This window comes from Peromyscus eremicus, chromosome 10 (assembly GCF_949786415.1).
Source record: "Peromyscus eremicus chromosome 10, PerEre_H2_v1, whole genome shotgun sequence".
In the NCBI taxonomy this organism is placed as follows: Eukaryota; Metazoa; Chordata; class Mammalia; order Rodentia; family Cricetidae; genus Peromyscus; species Peromyscus eremicus.
The window spans coordinates 58890893-58909160 of NC_081426.1; the positions used below are offsets into that span (position 1 = coordinate 58890893).

At 45.3% G+C, this 18268-nt stretch overlaps 1 protein-coding gene across 6 annotated transcripts in view; it reads right to left on the reverse strand.

The window, feature by feature from the left end:
• Apbb2 (amyloid beta precursor protein binding family B member 2) overlaps window positions 1-18268 on the reverse strand; it is a 204690-nt gene that overhangs the window by 150045 nt on the left and 36377 nt on the right. For all 6 annotated transcript variants that reach the window (XM_059275935.1, XM_059275934.1, XM_059275931.1 and 3 more), the window contains exon 3: window positions 8638-9453. In XM_059275935.1, the coding sequence (XP_059131918.1) occupies window positions 8638-9453 (816 nt within the window). The remainder of the gene's footprint in view (window positions 1-8637; window positions 9454-18268) is intronic.

The following is an 18268-nucleotide window of genomic DNA, read 5'->3' on the forward strand; positions in this document are numbered from 1 at the left end:
GTACCAAACACCAGGTAGAGTGATCTCATTCTCTCACTCTGTGCCCATTGAATGCAAACCACACAATATTTCCTAACAGCCAAACTATTCGACTGTTGGCCAGTCATGATTGAACATGAAGCTTTTATTCCACCGTTTTTCATGCAAAGGTTCTAATAGGAATGCACAATACATAAATTATATGGTTTGGGTTCCGGGGTGGAGCTCATGTAGGGCTCATGCTAAACACGCACAAGGCCCAGGGCTCAACGCTTAGCACCAAACAAACAAACAAACAAAAACTAGGAGTGAGAGGTAACCAGTAACCACCACAATAACAAGCACAAAGTGAGTGTATGTATGTTAACCGAGTCAGCCTCATGGCACGGGATTTATGAACCACTCACATCCTGGCTTTCAAAGGTTAATATTTACCCTCCTCTAACCAGATTCATAGATGGAGAACTCTGAGAAGTCATCTGAAGATGTCTTTGGAAATTGCAAGTGTGTTTTGCTTAACGGTTCATGTCACACTTGACGATTCAACCAGAAGGCACGGGACTGGGGCTTAGATGCCTATGATTAAAAGAAGCGTCTCATCCTGAGGCTGTTGCTATGATGCCATTATACTGGCATGCAGCTGCAACAGCATAAACATTAGCCTGCTTCTTTCTACTATAGTATTCCGTGTGTGCATGTCTGCTGAGGCCATCAGCAGCTGGAGCAGAGGACCCCCAAGCCTGACAGATGCCCTGATCATGCAGAGGGAGGGCCTTCTTGTCTCTGCCATTTGGACTCTGGGTAATGAGATTTCTGAAATGATAAGAGAAGTAAGAGGCCTGTGTTTTTATGTAAAATCTCTCAATGGAAGTACTAGCATCTAAATCAGTATTTTCTTTTGAAAAGATTTGACTTAGTATTATTTTTATGAGTATGGTGGCGTATGTGCTTGCATGTTTATACACTATATCCACAACTACAATCAGCTTGGGCCAGAAGAGGGCATTGGTTCCCTAGAACTGGAGTTACAGACAGGTGTGAGCTGCCAGGTGGGTGCTGAGAACTGAACCCAGATCCTCTGCAAGAGCAGCCAGTGTTCTTGACCAACTCTGATTCAGTCTTTTCTACAAGACTGTTTATGGAACATCACAGTCTGGAGTTGCCTTTATTTCTAAAGTGTCCTGGGGTACATCAGGAGTACAGGAGAGAGGTGGCAGGAAATGCTGGCAGTGGTTAATCCAGAAAATCCTTCTGCTCCCTGAAATACCTAGCATTCTTCACAAGCAGGTAACCTGATACTATCTTAAACATTCATTAAAACACACACACACACACACACACACACACACACACACACACACACACGTTTTTCAAAGACCTCACTATGTGATTGTGGCTGGCCTGGAACTCATTTTGAAGATGAGGCTGGTCTGAAACTCACAGAGATCTGCCTGCTTCTGACTCCCGGAATTAGAAGTGTGTTACACCCCATCTGCCTGAAATATATTTTTGGCCTAAAAATTTTAAAGACTAAATTGGGGAAAATTTTTCTTCCTTAATTTCATGAGGTAAGATAAATATTTTCATTCATTTTACCCTGGAGACAATAAAATCTAATTCAGAAACGTGGCCTGCCCCAGAATCCAGTGTGCTTGACAATTTTGGAAACATCTCACATCTGCCTTCCTGAGACCCTCCTGTGACATCCTGGGGCTCTTCACTGAGAGTCACAACCGGAAGGCTAGTGAATCACTGCAAGTATCTGAGAGATGCGGCGGGCAGACAAGATGGAAACCGCACTTTCCCAATGTTCTGGAAGTTTAAGAAAAAAGGAAAATCATCATTGGATGGCTAAAAAGCCATCTGAGATATGATGAACGCTTGGAAGAAAATTTTAAAAGTCTGAGAGCCATGCATTTACCCACAGCTCAGCCACTCTTCAGTGCTGGTGGCCCTGTTGACAGACTAGATTTGTGCCTGGCCTCAGCCTCCACCTGACTAGTCACAATGACAAAAGCAAAAACTATGCACGCAAAGGAGTTCCACTTTGGCCCAGGACAGGATTAACTGTCAAGTCCGGGTAAATGATGAAGGCCAAGTGGCTCCTGTCCTTGGCACTGTTCCCTCTGATGGACAGACCTAACAGTTCTGAGAGGAAGGTTATGGTAGACCAAGTTACTCATCCCAGTGCGTCCTCCCTGAGCTTTCAATACGAGTAAGAACCTCATCCAAACGCTCTCAACACTTCTTTCACACAGGCTGCGCTCACTTGTTCTGTGGATGCACGTGTGTCGTAAACATCAGAGAGCATGTGCAACTCTCATCAGCCAGTCCCATCCATCCAACCAGCAAATGGGTATCGTTCATGGGACCTGCTACAATGTGCCACGAAGTGCACTGGAAGTTGCTCATGCATGCATCATGGAGACCTGTAGAAACTTTCATTGAGTACTGTGTCTACATGGCAACTTTAGGGTTGGGCAGCAAAGGATGGGCAGAACTCAGTAACACACTTGGAACTATTTGGGGGTTGGTGTACAGAGAATGGATCTCTTAATGTCTTACAAAGTTGACAGCATTTGAGTCAAATCTTAATTGCCACTAGGCATGAACACATCTGCTAAGGCATAATTTCCATTTTCTGGGTCTTTTGATGATCACCACACAAACAGTGAACAGGATAAAATCAGAGGTATTTAGTTAGCCCTGGGGCTACATTCTACATGCTTAAATCCCATGACTATGGGACAATGGATGCTCCAAATGCCGCTGTGTCCAAAGACCTGGCTTTAAATGCTAACACAGTCACCTACGTTTGACAGAACAGGACTGGGCATGCTTTCCTGATAACCTTAGTCATTCAGTATCATTCAGTATGAGGCGGTGTGATCAAGTAAATTATAAATATATAAACGATACCAGAATCAGATACTGATTAAATATAACATCAAATGTCCCATTCAACACATGAGGGTTATTTAGGAATAGATAGACGACCTCCATTTTTATTCAATTTATCATGACCTATTTACCAAGCTCACCTGTATTTCAGGTACTGACAATCTACAAACCAGGATGTGATCCTTGTCCTTCAGGTTTACAAAATCTTAACTAAAATCAGCTCAATATAGAGGTAACTCATAATTAAAAAGTAAACTTCTAGAGTCTAGAGCCCAGTGCTTAAGGGCTCTTGTTGCTCTTGCCAAGGACAAGAAAGTGTTCAGTTCCCAGTACCCAAGTCAGGCAGCGCACAACTCCAGATTATCCAACATCCTCTTCTGGCCTCCATGGGCATCCTCCCTGCACCCCCACACACATACCCCAACACAGACATATATACACATAAATAAAAATTTTTAAAATATTTCAAAAGTCAATTTAACTTTAATATCATACCACTGTACTGATAAAGATCATCAATAATAGTATCTATATTTAGTAAGCCCTGTCTATGCTACATACTAGTCCAAGAGCTCTTTCTGGAGGCCCCCTTCCTGTCTTTAACAGAAAGTCTATGCAAAGGCTGTGACCACCCCACACATCAGCCTTGCATGTGGCTGGAAAATGGACTGCGGCTGTCTCTGGAGCCCATGCGCTCTACAAGCTAATGGGGTAACTGCAACCACAGCCACACTCTCTGGGCTCCGCCAGCTCAGTGTGGACTCCTGGCTTTGTGTACCGCAGCAGTGAGTTTAAATTAAACAGCTCTTATGTAAGTTCCAGCTCAGGCTGTGGTGATAGCTCAGCGGGAGAGGCAGCTGCTTAGCTTGTATAAAGTTCGATCCCAGGAGGGTGGGGAAGAGGAACGGACATCCATAATCTACAGCTCCCAACTCTGTGAGGCTCATATAAATCTTAAGTGACCAGTTCGCAAGTGAGGTACCTAACACAGAGCACCAAGCAATTTACAGAGAGACTACACAGGTCTAAGCAGCACATGTATTTATCTGAGTCATCCTGTCTACCCGGGGCCACCAAGGGAACCAGACCTATGATGGAATTCTAACTAGATCCAAAGTCCTCACTTTGAAAACAATGCAACCCTTGGGGCTGGAGAGATGACTCCGTGGTTAAGAGCACTGGTTGCTCTTTCGGAGGACCTGGGTTCAGTTTCCAGCACCCACATGGCAGCTCACAACTGTCTGTAGCTCCAGTTCCAGGGGACCCGACACCTATGGCAAAACACCATTGCACATAAAAAAAATAAATAAACAAACAAAACAACGCAACCCTTTGTTTCAGAACCAAAGTCAAGGCATACTAACTTTCCCCTTGAAAGCCTGGTAACGTCACAGATGCTTTCCTTTTTGAAAACAGCCTCTTCTTTTCTCAAAGGACAAACGACACAGAGGAGAAGGAGGCAACATATCGTACACATGATTGATGGAGCAAAAATGTCACTGCAAAGCTGGTGGGGGAAATTCAGAAAGAAAGGGAAATATGGCGTGGTCAGTCCTGGGGTTGGGCAAGGCATTTTATCGGATCAACAGCACACTCTGACTCAGAAAGGATGCCCTCAGGTACACACGAGTCTGCTCTACCTTTCCTGGGCTCACCAAAGCACAATCGAAATCCATGGACAAGTATATCAGGACTTAGCCATAAAACACACCCCCGTGTGGTGCCTGTTCACTTAACACAAAGCAAACCAGCATGCCAAGGCACACTTTCTACACTCCACCAGGGTGCTGCATGCCAATCAATGTCTCAGGAATACTCCCGATCGCTTTGTTTTCTTTCAACAGGTAGTATTCATATTGATCACGATTATCTTCAGTAAACAGACGGGACAAAACATAAACACTAATTTTGCCTTTACAAGAGACAGATTCGTCATTTAAACCGCGCTGTGAGAGCTTCAAACGCTAACGATACAGCTTCACTGGATATGAAATGACATGGATGCTGAAGAATCACTCACTCATCTCACTGTGTCAGGTTCACTCCTAAAAACTCTCAGTTAGAAATGAGCGAGCTCTCATTTCAGGAGGAGTCCACAAACCGGCTCTGAGGCAGTTCTAAGAGGGTCCCCAAAATTATACTAGACCAGACGCACCGGAGCCTGTCAAGCCAAGTGGGTGCGGGATCCCAAGGTGCCCATTTTGTAGGAAAGCTCAAGTTTAGCTTATAGTTGTTAAAAAAAAAAATACATATTTACCTTTATTTTTTAATGTAATGGGTGCTTGCTTGCATCTGTATCTGTGCACACATGCATGCAGTGCCCATGGAAACCAGCTAGGAAAGGGCATCGGGTCACCTGCAACCGGTGTGACAGACAGTTGTGAGTTTCTACCTAGGTGCTGGGAACCGAACCTGGGTCCTCTGGAAGATTCGTCATTGCTCCTAATTGCTCAGCCAGCTCTCCAGCCCTGAGTATGGCACTTTCTTCATTTTTTTTGTTTGTTTTTCTTCCTTTCTGATACTCACAGTCAATACACAAAGAGGCAGAATTGTTAAGTCTTCATCAATGAGAAAACTCACTGAACTTGTCCATGGTAGCACAGCATTATAAAATAAAAGAGACTGCAGTGGGGGGTTGGGGAGATGCCTGGTAGGGAAAGCATTTGTTATACAAGCAAGAAGACCTAAGTTCAGATCCCCAGAACCCACGTAAAAAGCTGGGTATGATGGCGCACTGGGCGAGGAGCAGACAGATTCCTGGAGCTCACCGACAGCCCATCCAGCCAGTGTGAGGACCAGGTTCAGCAAGAGACCCTGCTTCAAATAAAAAATAAAAGTGAAAACGGCAGGAGGCCAGAAAGATGGCTCCGCCAGTCAAGATGCTTGCTGCCAAGCCTGAGGATCTGAGTTCAATCCCCAGACCTGCACGGCAGGAGGGAACTGACTCCTGCAAGTGTCCTCTCACCTCCATGCATGTTCCTCGGCACGCAACCTGAGTACATACGCCTGTGCACACACACAAACAATAATAAAGAATAAACCAATAAGTAACTGTTTTTTTTAAACAGTGGAGGGTGACAGAAGATGACACTGGACACTAACCTTTGGCTTTCATTCACAAACACGCAGGTGTATATACCCATATGTACACATGCTCCCTTGACACAAATCCACATGAAAAAATTATTATAACAAATTTAGGATCTTTAACTTAACTGTTGGGAATAAAAAGTATTGCAATAAATACTCGCGTGCAAAGTAAAAAAAAAGTCACTAAAATAAAATAACAGGCAAGCTCTTCCAACTATCTCCCTCCCTCCGTCTTTACTATGGTGGGGACCAGAGCCTTGTGTATGATAACCAAGAGATCTACCAAGCTATTGTCCCAGTGCACATAGAAAATACACTCTCTAAAATGTGAAGCATTAACAGTCTAATCTGAATTCTTTTTTTTTTAACTTCTTACATGGAATTTTTAAAAACAAAATTTTAAGAACAGAATGTTGAACCCTTGTAACAATAACCCAGTTTTAATAGCTAGTAGTTAATGGGTGTTTCTGTAGGGATTTTTAAAATCCTCATCACAGTGTGTCCCCATTCCACCCCTGCCCCATATATTACTTAAATACAGTTATCTCTTAGTGTCTACAGGGAAATTGGTTCCAGGACCCCCAGGGACACCAAAACTAGAGGCTGCATGTAACAATGCAATGTACATGCTACACAAACAGTTATTAAACTATTTTAGGAAACAATGACAAAAAAACTCCAAGCATGTTCAGTACAACTGTAATTTTATCCCGGACATTTTCAATCCACAGTTGGCTGAATCCACAGCTGTGGAACTAATGGCTATGGAGGGTCATCTGCATCATGTAGATTATGTGATTACATAGATTAGTTTATTACTGCTAAGAGGCAAGATCTCTAAAAATAACATCCCAAAAATTTTACAAATTTTTAAAAAGTTATAACTATAGCCACATGCCTAAAATGTTTTCTATAGGAAATTCCCTCCTTAAAAGGTCACCACTAAGCAAAAGGGGCTGGAGTGGGGGCAGCGGCTTCACTCTTGGCTCACGCTCTTCTAGTTCATTTAAATGTAACAGCAACAAGGCTGCATCAACCACACACACTCAAGCAGCGGTTTGAACAGATTCAACCACTAGCAGGTGAAAGTGTCCATCAGGTACAGGACAGGAATTCTCTCAAGTCCCAGAGGGCCATGGGCATGATGATATTACTAAACATAACTATGACTCTGTGCGGGGCCAGACACTGAAGACATGAAGTGACTCACTCAGCTTTCCGAGCATCACAACCAGTCCCAGAAGGCAGACGAAAGCTAGCAGAAAGAACCAGGGTTTACAGGACACTTCAAATCACTCCTTTGTCCTTCCTCTTGTGAACAAGTCAGCTCTCTCTCTCTCTCTCTCTCTCTCTCTCTCTCTCTCTCTCTCTCTCTCTCTCTCTCTCTCTTAAATCTTCACTCCTTGTTCTTTCTCTGCCTTACCTGCTGGAAAATGTCATCTGGCTCCCTGGTGTGCCATCTGGTCTACCTGACTCTGAGAGCCACATATGTGGATGTTATTTACACTGAATTCATTCAGCACAGAGTGCTGCAGAGCTTACAGTTTTCTGACTGGTTGAGTGGGAACTCTGAGAAGATGAAATGGAAGGGTGGCTGACTGTTAAGACTTCTTCATTACTGTCCCAATGCATCTCTGGACAAAAATGACAGACGTGGACAGAGACACTGACAGGCCAATATCGCCAACACTACTTAAAATCTTCAACTTCTAAATACATTCCAGAGTATTATTTTTCCTCACTTCCAAATATTACTTAAACAGGCTAATAAAATATTCTCCAGTAAAGGTCAAGAGAAAAATGTCTTTAAAAATGAACTTTTAAAGTTTTCATAAGCTTGAGCACAACAAAGTTCTGAGAATTCTGAATAGTGGGTTCTTTTAATTAAATTACAGCCTGCCCTTGGCAACTATTTTTCATTTATCTATCTGTCTGTCTGTCTATTTAACAAATCCTGATGTTAGTACCCTGCTGTGGGATGTTCTGTATGGCAAATGTGTTGCTAATTAGTCAATAAATAAAACACTGATTGGCCATTGGCTAGGCAGGAAGTGTAGGCGGGACAAGGAGGAGAATAAAGCTGGGAAGTGGAAGGCTGAGTCAGAGAGACACTGCCAGCCACCACAATGACAAACAGCATGTGAAGATGCCGGTAAGCCACGAGCCATGTGGCAAGGCATAGATTAATGGAAATGGATTAATTTAAGCTGTAAGAACAGTTAGCAAGAAGCCTGCCACGGCCATACAGTTTGTAAGCAATATAAGTCTCTGTGTTTGCTTGGTTGGGTCTAAGTGGCTGCGGGACTGGCGGGTGACAGAGATTTGTCCTGACTGTGGGCCAGGCAGGAAAACTCAAGCTACAGTACCCAACTAGACAGTACCCAAAACAGTTCTCCTAGCACTAGCAACCTAATCTAATAGATACACCAGAGATGACAATTTGCCATATTTAAAGCAGCGGCTATTTTTTTTAAATGATGATGTGTACCAGAACAATTTACACATGACCCACAAAATGAAGCAAATCCACAATGTGGCTGAGAAGCCTAATGATAGTTTCCACACACTGCCTGATTTCACCCACACGCACCACAACTTTCAGCCCAGAGAGATTGACTCCACCGCTAACACCAATGGAAAAGTACCAGGTGGAGCAGTCCGGGGTACCTGTTTCATCCGGGGAGCTGGGAGAGGCGCTGTCTTGGGACAGTGTTGTCCAGCTGGATTCCTCATCACTCGGTGCCAGGTTCTGGATCCGGTGGAGCGCACAGTCAGTTTTGGCTCCTGTTTTAGGGTGGTCCTTCTTGGTCTCTGGGCTGGATGACACTGTAGCTACTTGGCCATCCTCTGGGCTGGACTGGGGTCTGTCTGGTTTCTGCAGCAGCAAATCACCATTCCCAATGACTACAGGAGCCTGGCCTGGGCCTGGCTGGGCTTTCTCCTCCCCGACCCCTTGGCAGGGGCCCAGATTCTGCCCCAGCTCTCTAGCTGAGGTTTCTAGATCTGCATAGTAATTGAGGAAGCTCTTAGTTCTCCTGGGCTGGGAGGGCAAAATCTCACAGCCTGAGGACTCCGGTGGGTGGAGATCTTTAACCTCCAGCTTCTCGGAAGTTAGGTTGATGACCCCCGTGGGGCTGATGTTTTTGTTGGGGTCCTGCTGCCCCTGTTCTGCAGCCTTGCGGAGTTGGTTCTCCCCATTTTTCACCAGCTTGATGTTGGAAGAGCCGTTTCCCAGCAGAGGCTGTATGGCTGGATCTGAGAGACCCATGGCCGCCTGGATGTTAGTCAGTGCATATTTCTTCCTGCATTTGGGGGGGGTGCTGTTCTTGGCATCTGAGTGTTTGATCTCCGCGTTCAACAGTTCATTGTGGGAGGAGCGGAGATTAAGGGTGTTGGGTGGTGTGGCTGGGCTGTTCCGATTTGCAACGTCTGTGGTTCCACTGCTGGCCATAAACACTGCCAAGGTGACAACACCTGAGTCAGCTGTGGGGACAAAAAGGAAACTGGATGTAAGGCTCAGGTCGTGATCAAACAACGTAGCACACGGTGTGAGTGACCACTTCTAAACAGAGGGTCGTAAGAGCAAACACTCTGTCAGATGAGACCTTCTTATAGAAATGACCCATTTCATGTCATAATTTATTCATACGTTAAACAGGAGGAAAGAAAGGTTTTATTGTGGAAACCCAAAAGCGAATTTACACAGAAGTTAAGAAGTCCTAGGATCTACATTTTAGTGTAAAAACCTTTTTTACACTTTCGTGTCTGAGCACTTTCTTGTGGCTGGCAGTCTTGAATCTTCACAACTTTGAAAATCATCCCCTTTCCAAACAGCAACATCACATCATGTCTTTAGTTTTAAATCTCTGCTTCCTTTTGCCAACAGCATCATCATCAACAAAACTGCTCCGACATTCCTTCTGCTTCAGCATTCTTAATTAGCCCAAAAGGTCATTGTTCAATGATGTCCCATGTGTTCAAGATAATTCCCCCCAGTCACATTCTAAGATTATATGCTGAATGCCTGGAAAATCAAACCTCCACCAGAATTTGCTAACGTCTTGGTGAACATATTTGATCTGGGCTTAGTGTCAATATTTGAAAAAAAAAATTCAAATAAATAGCTTCATTTCTCAAGACCACAAACTAGTACACAAGTGTATGCACACATGTACACACACAAAACACCATTACTAGAGATGCAGCCCTGGGCTACAGACAACATGTTAGAGCCTCCAAGGAGTCTTAATGTATTCCCCTGAATTAAAACACAAGCTCAGCTGTTTGCAGTCATCACGTGCCCTTGCAAAAGATACCTAGCAAACAATCTGATGGTCGAATTTATCTCAAACACTCTTTGTACCATCAGAGATTTATTTCTATGTCTCCTGCTAGGAAGAAAGGAAGGCTTCTGGGGCTAGAAGTGAATGAAATTCATCAGCAAGGATTCCTAAGGTTCAGGCTTCTGTCTGTGAGCAATGGCTTCCTGCTTATCTGATTCTTGGCTCTCCAGAGAGACCTATGGTCTCCACAGCAGCAGCAGAGAGCTTCTTCCAGTCTTGAAATTGTATTCTGGTCACTCCCTCCCCCTCTCCTGGGCAAGCAAGGATTCCCACAGAGGAAAAGGACAAGAATTTCCCGTGGTGGGGAACTCAGAGGCATCTCCATATCATCAAAATGCACTGGGCTGGCCATTTTAGGAAGAGCTGTTCAGAGCTTCTAGAAGCCCAGGCTTCTGGGAAGTACCCATTCACTGCAAGCAACAACTATATTAGTCAAAGATGCCCACGTGGCTCATGAGACAGTGAAGGGCTGTGATTCCCAGTGGTTAGACTTTGGACCCTCTCCTTGAAAGCTATTATTTATAAAGATTCCTGTATGTCCAGTGTTCCAATACTCAGCTCCTGTGTCTAGTTTTCAAGTCATAAAAATTAAAGTGCTTTTTCTTTTTAAACAATATTCTGTCAATTAATATTTACATTTTTAAAAAATGACAGGCTACTACTGCAATTTTATTGAAAACATACATTTCTGAGCCCCATTCAAAAAGTAGCATTTGAGATGAGCAGGTCACACTCCGGACCTACATAAAGTTTTCCCCAAGACATATCTATAGCATAGAAAGTTACTTTTACACCCTTGGGCATTTACGGTAACATTATGAGAAAGTGGAGCTAGCTAGTTTCCCACAAGGCATGACATAAGTTTCCAGGAGGCTATTCTACAATGTTAGGTATCATATCCTAACAATGTTATTAGGAAGACATACTTGTCCACTTCACTTATAACCATAAATGTTTTGCAGAAAGAATGCCATCACATTTTTGGGGTGACTTTAATCTTTAGTAGCTCGGGTTGGGACGTAGCTCAGTGGTTAGAGTGCTTGTGTAGCATGGGCAGGGTTCAAATAGGCCTATCTAGTACACACGAAGCCAAATCCATCTCCTTTAGTGGTGTTTTTATACGTCCATGGGGAAATACAACTGGGCATCTCTTAGATACTAAATAATGGTATCGCTTGTAAATGGAGAGCTAGAAAATGACCTCACCCTTGGTGAAGTGCTAAGGTTAAGGATGCCTCCCCCAGAGAACCTTCCCAGGCAAGGAACCAAGTAAAGACAAGAAGAAAGATTAAAGGAACTTTCAAAGGGTTCAAGGAAAGGAGAGCATGCCTTGCAACAGCAGGCAAAATGGGCAAATGGGGTGATGGGGGAACATGAGGGTTCTATTGAGATGACCCTGGGTCTCTCAGTCAACCAGGAAGAAATCATTAGCCGTATTTTAATACTGCTGGTTTAACTTTACAGTCAGTAAAAGGGTGTTGTGTGTGCTCCCAAACTCAGGCTGGGCGTTCGAGACAGAAGACAGCTAACTGACCTATGACCACTAGTTCATGTTTTACCTCCTGTCAGGAAGAAACAGCTAATTGTCTTGATGGCAGTAAATACAGTCTACTTGAGCTTTGTGTCTGGTTTAAAGCCCTAAGCTGCTCTTCTGGCTCAGTCTTAACTAGGATTCCTTGCTGAAATGTCAGTATTCCATATTCAGAAGATGTCTCTGAGAACATGCCTCCTCTGCTAGTTCTTCAACTGCTCGCTGACCCCAACCCACCTACAGGCCAAAGAGAAGGGCTGGACTCAGAACTAAGTGCACGTGCTAACCTCTGGAGGGGGTGGATTGCTTCTGGGAGTCCGCACATCAGCTAGGACTCTCTGTGAAATAGCTCAAGGTTAGCAACGTCCTGGAAAGCACAAGGCTACAGGAAGGAGGTCCCCCGAGCGAGAGAAGATGAGGGTCAGGGCACAGATCCCAAGGCCAGTGAGGCAAATGCTAATGACCTGCCCAGGCTTCTTACTAGCTGAATCTAGGACCATCTACTCCAGGTTCCTTCTCTGAAAAATGGGTTCAGTAGCATTGTCTGGTTGACTGAGAATTCTGATGAACGCCTGCAGAGTTTAGCATAGTGCGTAACACCACCACCACCACCATCACCAACCCCCGGCACTCCCCTCACTTCTGTGTCTCCAAGTTCAAAGTAACAGAAACAGTTCTTGTTGTAGACACACGGAGAGTGAGCAGGTAACAAAGGGACAAAGAAGCCGTGGCTATGAGGGCTTCAGTACAGGCAGAAAATTCCACAGGTGGTTGGCTGCAGCAGGGCAATCACGACAGCAGAGAGGACGGTAGGCCTGAGCAAGTGTACTTCAAGTCTGGCTGTTTCCAGGGAGCTCCAGTTCTCATCCCTCCTGAACAGGCCCTACTGATGACTAGGTGCTCATCAGCCACCCGGATTTAGGGGCAAGACGGAGTTGAAGCCGGTGACCTGAACAGGACACTGATTTCCATCTTACCAGCTCCAAAGCAGCAATGCAGGTGGGTAGAAGGTGACCCGTAAGAAGTGTCACAAGGAACAAGTGGGAGAAGACACTAGCTGGAGGCAGGGGCGGGGTCTAGGAAGCAACGGGACTCTTGGTCATCGTTTCTTGTTTTAGAGGCTCTAACAGCAGAAGTCAGTGGAGAGGGGGTCGGCGGCAATAAAGAACAGCGGTTAAGAAGTCCAGTCCAGGTGATGAGAGAAGAGAAAGGGGCCACAGCAGATGCATATGGTGGGCCTTCCCTTGACGAGGGGTCCATACATGAGGAGGGAGGGGAGAAGGAAAGGAACAGAGGGAATGGCCTCTGGGATCCAAGGAAGGGCAGAGTCATGAGGGAGTGAAGAGCTGGGGGAAGAACAGGCCACAGGATTAAAAGGATAAGGAAGTGTTCTCTACCCTGCAAAGGTTTGGTCTCCTTTAGCTGAGGACTGGGACTGTGAGGGTGCAGGGTACTGTGGATGGTTGTTGGGCAGGGCTAAGGCTGAGCAGCACCGGAGTTGGGAGGCCATAGACATGGAGGAACGACGGACTACCTACACCTGACACACCAAAGCCAGGGGTGAGTGCAATGCTCGCACTGCACACGTTCTCAGTGTCCCTCTGTCTCAAACTCCACTCTTCTATGAGTCACAGTAGACATTGCCTCTTTGTGAAGGCCTCTCACCCCTCTAGGCGGGCTCCAGGGCTCCTGGATCCATTCCCTCCATCTTTATGAATACATCTCTAGGACGGCATCACTCCCTTTCAGATGTCTTTATCCTTCCGTACTTCCTGCTAGACTGTGGCCTCCACCAACCAGCCCAACAGCATACAACAGATGTCTGCAGGATAGGCTGCACAGCATTAAGACAGCAAGTATTTCATTAACATCTAAAGAAGTCAAATGTGAGCCAGCTGTGATGGCTAATGCCTGTAACCCCGACACTTCAAAGGATGAGGCAGGAGGATTGTCATGAATCCATGGTGAGATTCAATCCAGCCTGGGTTACTGTGAGAGCCTGTCTTAGCACCTACCCACCATCCGAAATAAAAGTCTAGGCAGACTACTACTACGGTGCAGTTAGCAGAAGGGGCGGGTTTTTCCAGAGAGGGGGATCAGTGGTCATTATCTCAGCTTTACCCACACACGAGCCTGAGCAGGAATTAAATGAAGCCCTTCAATCTAATAGCTAGGTCAATTTGCCTTGCTTCTCGGTCTTGGCTCAAGGAAATTCCTGCTGAAGTCTGCCATGACTCCAGGAAAGAGATAAGACTTAGAGCTGCAGCTGTGCCAGAGCTGGCGGGTGCCTTTCTCTATCCAACATGACTGGTCCTCAACAGTCAACCTAGTGAACCACGTGTCTCCATGTGTCGGTGTGAGAGGCACAGGAGACCCAGCCAAAGCTCTGCTGCACACACACACACAAATGTCCTGGTTATCTCTGTGGCCCCCACCATCTGGTCCTTCCACCAATCCTTGCCTTCAGGTACATCTAGCACCCGCACCACTCCTAAGAAGGAAGGGAAGAAAATTAAACAGAGCAGGAAAGAGCAACATAACACTTTAGTCAGTTTGGAGAAAAGAAGATATTCTATGTCTATAAAAATGAAAGGATGGCACGTCCTCTCTTGCACTACAATCTCAGCTTCTTTTGATTCCTCTAGTCAACATTTAGGATTCTACAGCCTGTCATTTTCAACACTGGGGGCCATGCTCAGACTATAATCAACAGCTGGTGACTTTAATCAACTCCACTTTAGTATTTTTTTTTCTTGTATTTTCAGAAAGGGTCTCATGGAGCCCAGATTGGCCTAAACTTGCTCTGTAGTCAAGGATAACCTTGAACTCTCATTCATTAACTATTTGTCAAGCATCTACCGTTCAACAGACTCTTCAAGTCCAGGAGAACAACAGTAAACAAGAGAAGCACAATTGGTGAGCCGTGAATACACAGAATGCCAGTGGCCACAAGACCGGTCTTCCACACGGAGATGGCTTTCCTTCGGGATCTGTCACTAGCTAGCACACCCACCATGACTCCGTTATCACACTGTTTGGAGTCCGACTTCTGAAGACTGCGATAGTTAATACTATTGCCAATTTGACAAAATCTAAAATCATCTAGGAGACAAATCTCTGTAGAAACCTGTAAGGGACTTTTCATGTTGAGATAATTGAGGTAGGTAGACCTATTCCAACTATGGGTGGCACCATTCCAGGGACTGGGGCCCTGGACTGAATAAAGAGAGAGCATGGGCTGGGTATCAGCATTTACATCTCTCCATTTCCTAATGGCAGATGCAATGTAAGCAGCTTCTTCAAACACGCCACCATGACGTCCCTGCTGTGATGGATTGTACCCTCAAACCCTGAGACAGAATAAACCCTTCATTTCTGTCCCTTGTTGTTGTTAGGGATTTTGTCATAGCACAGAGAGAAAAGTAACTAATACAAAGGTCCAACATCAATTCAAGAGGATCAATTTCTATTTCAGACTTAAGAGTGTGACAAAAACAAGTGTCATCATTCTCCTGCGTATGTGAGAAATAACTATTACCTCTTGGCACGTATTCTTTCCTCCTTTTTCTGTTCGTGAGGTCTCACTCTTTCTTGGGGAACTAAGCTTTCCTGACATCCATTCACTCAGCCGTTCAACTGATTTCCCCCCACTACTCTGTCAGACACGCTTCTAAGTTGAGGCTGTAACAGTGAACAAAACTAAGAAGGAAAACTCACCCTCCTGACTCTTAGGGTCATGGGTTTAGCGCAAATGCTGCTAACTTGTACCTCCTGTTTGTGTGTGGGTGTGTGCGCGCCTGCACACACATGCGCCTGCACACACATGCATGCACAACCAGTCAGAGCAGCAAATCTTCATGGTTCTGGTGGCTGGTTAAGGATGAGCATGTGACGTACAACGTTCGTCCTGAGACTCTAGGCAGTGGTTAGAAGAGAGTTGGCAGCCAGGGGTGAGAGGATGAGGCAGGAAGACCACCACCAGTCAGAAGCCAGCCTGGGCTCACCAGGGAGACTTTGTCCCAAAGAACAACAAGGATGAGGGAGAAGGGAAGAAAAGGTTACCCCCAGCCCCCGTTGTTTTCAACTGTGTTTAAGTCTAGCTTTAAGGACTCACAGAAAGGGGGGTGTCCCTCCAACAGACCAAGCCTAAATCTGAAAAGCCTGGGTTTCTCAGACCAGTACACTGGTTTACCTAGTTATCCTGCTCAAGTCTTGAACTTTTTTACAACTAAAATAGCCTCAGCTAAAACACAAGTATCTTTTGCATAAAAGCCTGTCAAGACTAAGTAAGCCAGAGCCTCTTTAATCCCAGAGACAAGGGCCCCAGCACAGGTATGGCCATGCAGGCCTTCCTCTAAGGCAGGGATCTACTGGTGAATAATGGCTGACCTCATTCATTCATTTATTTGGTTTTTAGAGACAGGGTCTCTCTGTGTAACAGCTCTGAGTTTCCTGGATCTCACTCTGTAAACTAGGCTGGCCTCAAACTCACAGAGATCTGCCTGCCTCTGCCTCTTGAGTACTGGGATTAGAGGCATGTGCCACCATTGCCCAGCCATTTCCTTTTCTTTTTGGAGACCTCTAGTCTTCTTCCCTTTTCTTTAGTAACAGACTGCTTTCTCTCCCATGACACGCGATACAGTTAGAAGCGGATTAACAAATAGGCAAGGAGGCCCAAGGTGTGCCCCACATTTGAAGAAAACTTTTCTTTTTCTTTCTTTCTCCCCCCCCCCTTTTCTGCCACAGGATTTTAATCCCACTGAGGAGTTAATAGCAAAACTTCTTCCCTGAGGAATGCTACCTTTTGAACTACATCTCAAAGTATAAAGGAAATAAAATAAACTCAGATTTTCACCCTCTTCCTTTTGGGGAGGAGCGGCAAAATAAAGCCAGTTTCCTGGTATTATCCACGAAAGCAAACTCTCCATGTGCCAGAGGCGATAAGCAGCACTCTGTGAACAAAGAGGCTGCAGCTGGGGAAGGCAACTTGGGCCACAGGATCCGGGAGACCGCAGCGTTAGGACCATGGAAGTTCCTAGAGCTGGGAGAGCAACCTCACAGGCTAATTCTCGGGGTTCATGAGATCGCTGTTTCAGCTCCCAAGCCTTACCCACCTGAGGGTTTCCTGTGCCCTTTTTACCCTAACTGCCTGAGGGCTGGCTCTGTTCAACAGTGCAAGGGAACTGGGGGGATTCGAGACACAGGCTAGTCATTCAACAACGTATACACATTCTAAATGAACAGGACATTAGACACAGTGAACACACGAAACTTTCATTTGTCAGTTATTAAAAAGACTATGAAGTGTTTTTTTAAAGGTCAACCTGATTCGGACGGTGAGAGAGGAAGTTATTACACAAACTCACCGTGTCTGAAGTGGGCAAAGGGTCTTACCAAAACATGGTATTTGAGATGGATACAAAAGTTCAGGGAAGGTTTCTCAAAGAAGGGAATGCTGAATTAGCTTGAGAAACAGGCAGGAAGCCATTGGTGGCTAAGAAGGAAGACATCACACCTGGCAGATTTGATGAGCAGCTACTTGGAAAATACAAAGCAGGATGGTAAGGTACGTCTTGGTGAGAATCAGAAAATTATACAGATGTATATGATCCCTAACCCAGGGATACATCTCTCATTTTTAAGCTACATCCATGCTTTGGGAAAGTCTCTGTGTCTTTCAGAGATGAATTTCTTTTTTAACGACCCTCTAGACTTCCATGATCACGTCTGATGAACAGTCAATGCCCAAGCGTGGGAACACTGATGTGGACGGAGGAAGAAGGCGTGCCGGAAAGGAACATTATATGCCTTCTTGAGCAACTGATCAGCTGGTTCTCAAGCCAATTCCAAAAGGGAAATAACATTAAGAAAAAGCAAACAGCAAAAATCTATGCAACGGGAAAATTCCTTCACTTTTTTGGGCACTGAGACCTACTCAGAAGGCACTCCTGAGCTCAACCTTCAAGGACAAAGAGGAATTTTCTAGACAGATGACCACATAAACCTGGAAGGCCTGCTTCAGAAGGGTTCCCTGTGGTCACACCTCCCTGGAGTTGGAAGATGGGACTGAAGGCACACCTCATCTGAGGTGCTGGTCAGTCCACCCCTCACCAGTTGCCATGTGAGTTTCTGGGGGTGGAGAGGGGAACTTTTTTTTGGTGGGGGGGTTTTGAGACAGGGTTTCTCTGTGTAGTGTTGGTGCCTGTCCTGGATCTCGCTCTGTAGACCAGGCTGGCCTTGAACTCACAGAGATTCCCCCTGGCTCTGCCTCCTGAGTAATAGGATTAAAGGCGTGCGCCACCACTGCCTGGCAAGAGGGGAACTCAGAACACGATACACCATGGAAATACGACACTTACTTATAAATTTTGGTACCTGCTACACCATCACCTGGCAGTATTAGCTTTCGTTTAAAATTAAGCTT